At 35.6% G+C, this 7451-nt stretch overlaps 1 protein-coding gene across 2 annotated transcripts in view; it reads left to right on the top strand.

Moving 5' to 3' along the window:
* The window catches only part of LOC102579466 (OTU domain-containing protein DDB_G0284757-like), an 18598-nt gene extending 11634 nt beyond the window's left edge, over nucleotides 1-6964 (top strand). For both annotated transcript variants that reach the window (XM_006357985.2, XM_015313741.1), the window contains exons 6-10: nucleotides 2744-2817; nucleotides 2897-2945; nucleotides 5532-5616; nucleotides 6165-6221; nucleotides 6512-6964. In XM_006357985.2, the coding sequence (XP_006358047.1) occupies nucleotides 2744-2817; nucleotides 2897-2945; nucleotides 5532-5616; nucleotides 6165-6221; nucleotides 6512-6555 (309 nt within the window). In that variant the 3' untranslated portion in view covers nucleotides 6556-6964. The remainder of the gene's footprint in view (nucleotides 1-2743; nucleotides 2818-2896; nucleotides 2946-5531; nucleotides 5617-6164; nucleotides 6222-6511) is intronic.
* The last annotated feature ends 487 nt before the right edge of the window (nucleotides 6965-7451 follow it).

The following is a 7451-nucleotide window of genomic DNA, read 5'->3' as shown; positions in this document are numbered from 1 at the left end:
CGAGTACAAAAAAAAGCGCCCCCCCCCCCCCCCCCCATCCCCAATTATACTTAAAATCTCTTCATCCTCTCACACTGCTTTATTTCTACACATCAAAAATATAATATTAAGCATAAAACAATATAATCACTACTTAAAAGACAATTAAAAGTTCTAAAATGTGAGACAATTAATGGCTAAATATATCCATTTTAGGCCTATCATCAATCAAGTGTCTGAAACTCATCTGGAACCCCCGGGACACAAACCAAATATGAAAATCAATCGTAGAATGCAATCCAAACCTGTTGGAATCACCAAATCACCGATCCCAGGTTTTCTTAACCAAATGTTGACAGTGTTCAACTAAAATTTCCAAACTTAACCAGAAACTCAACCAATAATCCAATTCACTCATGAGCACCATGGGATCCATACAAAACATCCAATCAAGTCATTAGTCACCATCCATACCTATTGGAACCGTCATAACTCAAATCCAAACTTCTTAACCAAACTTTCCAGATGGCAAATTCTAAACTTTCAAAGATGAAAATCTTCTCCAAAATGCATCTGATCACACCGGGAATCATTCCATCCATCCCCGCATGTCATAAACAACATAATGAAGCTGTAGGAAAGGTTAAACTGGGGAAACGGGTTGAAAAGTACAAAACGACCATGCAGGTCGTTACATGTTTGAATCAATTTAGTGCCGAAATTTAGATGAAATTGAGTTTATTAGCTTATGCAAAAAGAGGCCCGATTTAATGCTATCTGAAGTTTTAACACACGCAGCAAGAATCATAGGTCATTTTGCAGAAGCCAACAGGGTACTGCCAAGAAATGAAGTCCTATACTCAAGAAGTAAAGGAAAAGTTGGAAGAAAAAAGTGGCAGTTGTTCTCTTTGTAAAAATGAGTTATGGCTTTTAAAAGTTGATAAAAATCTGTACTTGTAGCTTTACATAAACCCTGATTAAAGATATGCAAATTTTCTAAACAATGCCCTCCTTTTTTTCAAAGAACTTAAAACATTGCTCAATTCTATAGATATGAAATCTGTCCCATATGAGGTCAAATTGGTAACCTAATGTCTGGCCGAGTAGAGCATTCAAGAGTGAGGAACGACCCATGTGGCATAATAACAGGTTGGGGACAAGACAATACTGATACTAATGGTTAGGTTTTGGTAATTGATGGGAATAGTGAATGCAGTGAAATATAGAAGTTATCTGAGGAAGAAAGCCTGAAAACTTTTGATAGTTAAAAGAGATCAAAATTCGGGGGGTTGCAAGGAGTGACTAAGAAAGTTCTTGGAGTGTCTTAAGCTAGTTCGCGATCTTGTTAAATGGGTATTTGTGATATATGATTGCGAAATCAAGTTTGTTTTAGAAATTAAGAGGAGGTGAGACATAAGTTTTCGAGAATGACAAAATTAATATTTGCGATCCCTGTGTTAGTTTAGTAACTTAGTTCTTAATGTTCATTTTTTAATATCATATTTTCAAACCTTAATGTTCAGTTTTTTCTTACCAAATCCTCAAGCCTTAATCTTTAAATGGTCCTTCAACTATTCAGTATAAAATCAAGTTTAATTTTCCGGTGCATTTTGAGGATAATGTTTTTGCTCTTTTGGATTTTGTCAGCCCTTTACTTTTTCTACCGTAGCTAGTGGAATGTACAGGAGCTATATCATTTTTTGTACTCATGTTGTTTCCTCTGGATACTGATTGAAAGAATTAAACAATTACCTGCTAAAAAAAGTTAAAATGAAACTTAAAAAGAAACTATATTGTACTTTCGTTATAGGTTCCATGTGATTTGAGTTTTTCCCTTCAAAATTTATCCAAATCATTCTAATGGCATTGTTGGAGGATATTTAAAACAAAAAGTTAAACATTGAGAACACCATAAGAATGAACTGAATATTGGGTGCTAAGATGGCACACCACAAGCATTATGGATCAATTTGATGATCTTCTTTTAAGTTCTTTACTAGGTAGTCTTCTAAGCTTCAACTTATAGTTCACTTTGATCCCGAAAAATAGGATATCAACCTTTTTTTGATGTACAATTAGGGAATAAGAATGATTTCAACCCTATTAAGTCCCAATTTTGCTACTACTTTGTTATCGTTGTCTTACACTCCTACTGTAGTGCACGTACCTGTTTGATTTTGACATTCTTTCTAGTATAAGAACCAAACTTTTCTTCCTAGAGTGTATAACTCATGAATATTGATTTTAGATGTATTAAGTTCAGGAAATTGGTGAAAATCTGTGCTGCTATTAATATCAACTGTACATTGGATTGGATAATTGTCTTGTGACTTGCAAGTTGTTAAGTCAATTAGTCATAGAGCAATTATTTGTGACAATATTTCATGGTTAGTATGAGGTTTTCTTTTCTCTTTGAGTTTTCCTTGCGTTTTTCTTTCAAAGGATGGCTACTTATTCACAAAGTCGGTACTGAAAACAACATTTTATTTTTCATTATAATTCGGAATATTCTTTTAAGACTTAGTTTATGAGGTTGACCTAATGGCTCGGAATGATGCCCCATCGATATTATCCTTTGTGACTCCAAATCACATTTAAGTACTAATTTATATAATCTATATGTGCTTATTCTTGTTTCTGCCTCTCTACCTTCACAAGGTAAGAGTAAGGTCTGGTACATACCACCCTCCCCAGTCCCCACTCGTGGGATGACACTGGGTATGTTGTTGTTGTTGTGCTTATCCTGGTTTCTAATCTGTTTCAGCTAAAGCATTTCAGAAAGTTTTATGAAAGTTATGTTCCCATGAAATACAAAAGCTACCTGAAGAAGATGAAGAGGTGAAATCTGGTTTCAATCTATTGCTTACATAAAGAAGACCGGACAGACCATTAACTAGCTATTTCTTGTTCAAGCCAGGTTGGGGGAATGGGGAGATCATATCACTCTCCAAGCAGCTGCAGATCGAGTAAGTGAGAGAGTATTTTATTTTCTCAACTTGCTTTAGTGGCATAATTCAATACATGTGTAAGCAGTGTAGATCATTATAAGACATCTTAGAACTAAGAATATGCTCTATAATAAGTAGGATGTGTGATACCTGCCCTACATCAAATATAACTTGTTTTGGTGGGTTTCAATTTGTAAAGTTTCTAGATGTTACCTATTAACATGGACTCGGAACTTTCAGAGGAAATCCTGTTAGATGAGCAAACACATAGTTTTGTTATAAGAATGAAATCCTCTTAGACAAGCGAAAAGGAATTCAGTAAGTAGCCTGATAAAACTTTCAGTAAGGATGAATTCTGTTGGATGAGCAAAAATGAATTTCAATAGTTCTCTAAACTAGGAATGGAATCAAGGTGCAGCTATGGTATCAAAGCAAAGCAGTGAGAGACTAGTCAAAAGTGTGAGAAGTGAGAACTAAGTCCTATGTGGAACTATGCTACCACATGCTGGTAGAAGTTACATCCACAACCCATAGCTGTCGCCTCTATGATATTGCTAGTCTCTTTTTTGGGTTTCTTTGGCTGTTTGGTTTTCAATTTGATGCCCAATTATTTGAATTTTACTTAACATTGTTTTGGTCTTTTCTAAATTAAGGAAATAGGTTCTAGGATAGAGATGTTCTAATGTTGTCTTTGGTATTGAATGGCTAGCCGTCATAGTGGAGTGTTGTTTTTGGTTCATGATTCATCAACCCAAATTGATCTTTTTTAATATTGTGAGCTTCTTGTTTTACTTGTCCAGTTCTATTTGAAAATTTATAACAACGGCTCATACAACACTTAATGTGAAAGTCTTTTGATATCTCAATTTTCAAATCAGAAGACATGCATACGTAGCTTTTAGGGAGAAGGGCCAAAATTACCCCTAGGCTATTCGAAATAGGTCAAGTTTACCCTGTTACATTTTTGGCTCAAAATGCCCTACAACTGGTCAAATAGCTCAAAATTATCCTTACTACTAATGGTTATCTAACTGATAAAATTGTATATGTAGAAGTGAAGGTCAATGGCCAAACTGATATAAGTGGCAAGTGAACGAGTGACTTCATATATACAAATACTGCAGAATCTAAGATGCCTCTACTTAAACCAAAAAATGTACAACTATCATATGGTCGGGATAGGGCCCCGACTTACATCCATAATCATAGAATATATACAGGAAAGAGTCCTAGACACATCCTAGCTCCAAGTAGAAGTGGAGCTCACCAAATGTATAGCTGAGAGGATGAGTGCCTAGTGGGATGGTCTGCTAACCTGTGCGTCAGATTATGCATTTATGTAAATGCAGTGCCCTCGACCATAGGGACGCAAGTACGTATAAAATATGTACTTAGATGTCAAACGGACAAAATAACAAGTAAAAAAGTAAGGAAGCTCTAGTGAATACGATATCAAATATGAGCAAGTGAAGATCATCAACACTTTCTGAAACCATAGCCATGACACATTATCAGCTCGTTATTCAAATGTCTTAAGATATTTCATTAGCAAGTGTCCAAATAATAGTTTATAGTACAATATCTTATATCATTTCATGTGATCAAACGAATGGATAAGCCTCAAGGGTCGTCTTTAGCACATGAGTAGCATATATCAATTAGAAGTGGTTTAGTCTCGTAAATTTTGTAGCGCTTGAAGGTATGCCTGTAGTGGCTCACAAGTGATCTACAGACGCTTGACATGTATGCGGCAGTCAAGGCTGCAGTGGGATAATACACTCGCAAGCGCATACCTACAAAAAATAGAATCAAGAATTTTTGTTTTATCATAATAAAACTTAGTACATAGTACAATATAAAATTCACATACCTGCACTAAAGAAAGAAAACCACAAATATCACTTGAAGAGTCCATTGATGCACGACATACACAATAGTACAAGTACGATAATGTTGAAAATAAATGTAATTTATATGGTAGATGTTAATAGATTAATATGTCTAGATTTGTTATATTTTATTAGAACATTGTAAAATATTTCCCTACTTTTATTAGATTAGGACTCTTTATATAAGGGAAATTAAAACAAAAGCTAGGATGAAATCATGATTCAGGCACATATTTTTTATCCTTGCTCCCAAAAGTTCATGCATTCCTTTTCTTCCAAATAGTCCACCATAATTTATGCATATTTTTACAAATCTATTTAGATATTTGAATTAATTTTAGCCGAATCCCTGCACCCCATATCCATACTTAGATCCGTACTACTCGCGAATCTTAAAATTTATATCATGAAGGATCCAACCTCTGATACGTACCTGTATCAGACACCCTCATCTGAGTCCGAGCAACTTAGCTTGTGAATGATGTAAAGAAATGATATTACATCTTTTCAAGTTTTGTTAGCCTCTGAATCACTAGGTAGGTTTGGACATTATCCGCCTAAAGGATTTCTAGACTCTTCATTTCTGAGAACTGCTTTACCCATTTCTTCTTTCTTGTGCTGCTTATACTTTCCTATCTATATGTTTTTTTTCTTTTTCGGGTGGGCCACTGTGATGGTGTTGTAACTCTTTGCGCCTGCTGAAATTTGATTGCAGTATGGAGTAAAAATATGTTTGGTCACTTCTTTTCGCGAAAATGGCTACATTGAGATTCTTCCTAAGGACATACAGCCTTCTAGAGGTACGTTCATACATCTTGTCTGTCATGTATGCACAAAAACACCCACACATGCATGCATACATTCGTATGTGAATGAGCACACATACTTACCTAGAGAGCTACCTAGCTGCTACTACCAAGAGACATAATCCTATGCAAAATAAACTAATAGGATGATGTTTTCTGATTGATAGTACTTTTGATGTACCATAGTAACTGAATGTTTCTCCTGCAGAAATTCAAATTTAGATCATGTTTGTGGATGTTCTTGAGCTGATTCTCTTTAAATAGGCAAACATCTCTGTTTGTGGTCATCTAGAGAAAACTAATTAAAATGTTCAAGTAACCTTGGCTAGGTTCAATAAGGAACATTGTTTGTTTCAAATTCGTTGTTGCAATATGGCAATACTTACTATGAAGAACGATGTAGTAGTCGAGCAAATTCACGTGTGCTGAACATAAAAATAGGACTGCTTTATACTTTAGTTTGTGTTCTCAATTTGTCTTAGGTGTTGATTTTTCTTCTCTTCTTTGTATCTTCGCACATTTAACTTGTTCTTTATTTTTAGAATTGTGGCTGAGTTTCTGGAGTGAAGTGCACTACAATTCTCTATACGTAATTGGAGGTACGTCAGTCTTGTTCTCTGAGGCAGATCCAAAATTTAAACTCAATGGGTTCAACCTTTATCTCTTAACCACTAAATTTGTTACACTTTTGAAATTATGCGTTCATAACTAAATATTTTTCACAGATTTATTCAATGTTCTGTGTCATAACCGGTAGGTTCAATTGAACCCATTAAATCCATATTCTACCCACCTCTGCCACTTGTGCTTCCATTCTTCCTTAAGAATTTGTCTTGGCTATCATTGGTTGCTGATATATTGGGTCTCTTCTTATCTTGATGTTCAACAGAGGTGCCTGCTAGAGTGCGCAGAAAGAAGCATTGGCTTTTCTGAGGCTTTCACCAGCTAAAGTATTGAGAGCTACATTTGAGTGTAATGCCTCAAAGAAACACATTTTACATGGAGGATATCCAAGATTCAAGTCGATCTTCGTGGAGTACTCTACTGCACTCATTAATCTTTACTCTTTTGCGACGATTACTGAGTACTTGTTAGTAGATGCGAATATATCAACAATCTTTATATATGTATATTTAGTATTTACATAAATGTGAAATTGTAGCTGGTCTATACCTGGATATCTGAAAAGGGTTACGACCAGCATAAAAATAGTCAAATTAGGAATCATCGTAACATATAATGAGCTGCATAGTTATAGAGAATTCATATGGTCTTGTTTGAGATTGAGGAGTAATGAACATATATAGTTTGAATACAAATGCAGAAGAGCTCACTATCCTCACAGTGTATTAGTAGTATTTAATTAGCTAGTTGGTATATAGCATAGCCACTGTTCAGGAAAGCGAGCGCTTCATTGCTTAAAGCAATGAAGCGAAGCGATGTGAGCCTTCTACGCTTCACAGACTAGAATGAGTATGTGAGCACTTCATCGCTTAAAGCAAGCGCTTCATCACTTAAAGCGTGAAGAGGGGCCTTATCGCTTTTTTCCGCTTCACGCTTCCCTGAACACTGAGCATAGCAATCTCATAACTCATAAGGAATATGTACTTTCTGGATAATCTTTATTAATATTATATGCTCCTTATAGATTTTCTTCTATCCGCAGTTGCACTTTATTCCTCAAGATTCGCACCGCGTAGGGCCTCATTTGGGGGAGGAAGGGGAGGAGGTGCTCCCGACCTAGGATTTTTCCATATTCAGGGCTCAAATTGGAGTCTTTTATTTAAGGATGGCAAATGCACTTTATTCCTCTTTTTTTGGGGTTCATT

The sequence above is a fragment of the Solanum tuberosum genome, unplaced genomic scaffold, assembly GCF_000226075.1.
Source record: "Solanum tuberosum cultivar DM 1-3 516 R44 unplaced genomic scaffold, SolTub_3.0 scf00260, whole genome shotgun sequence".
Lineage (NCBI taxonomy): Eukaryota > Viridiplantae > Streptophyta > Magnoliopsida > Solanales > Solanaceae > Solanum > Solanum tuberosum.
Note: the sequence above shows the minus strand (reverse complement) of the source record. Positions and strands in the feature narration are given on the sequence as shown.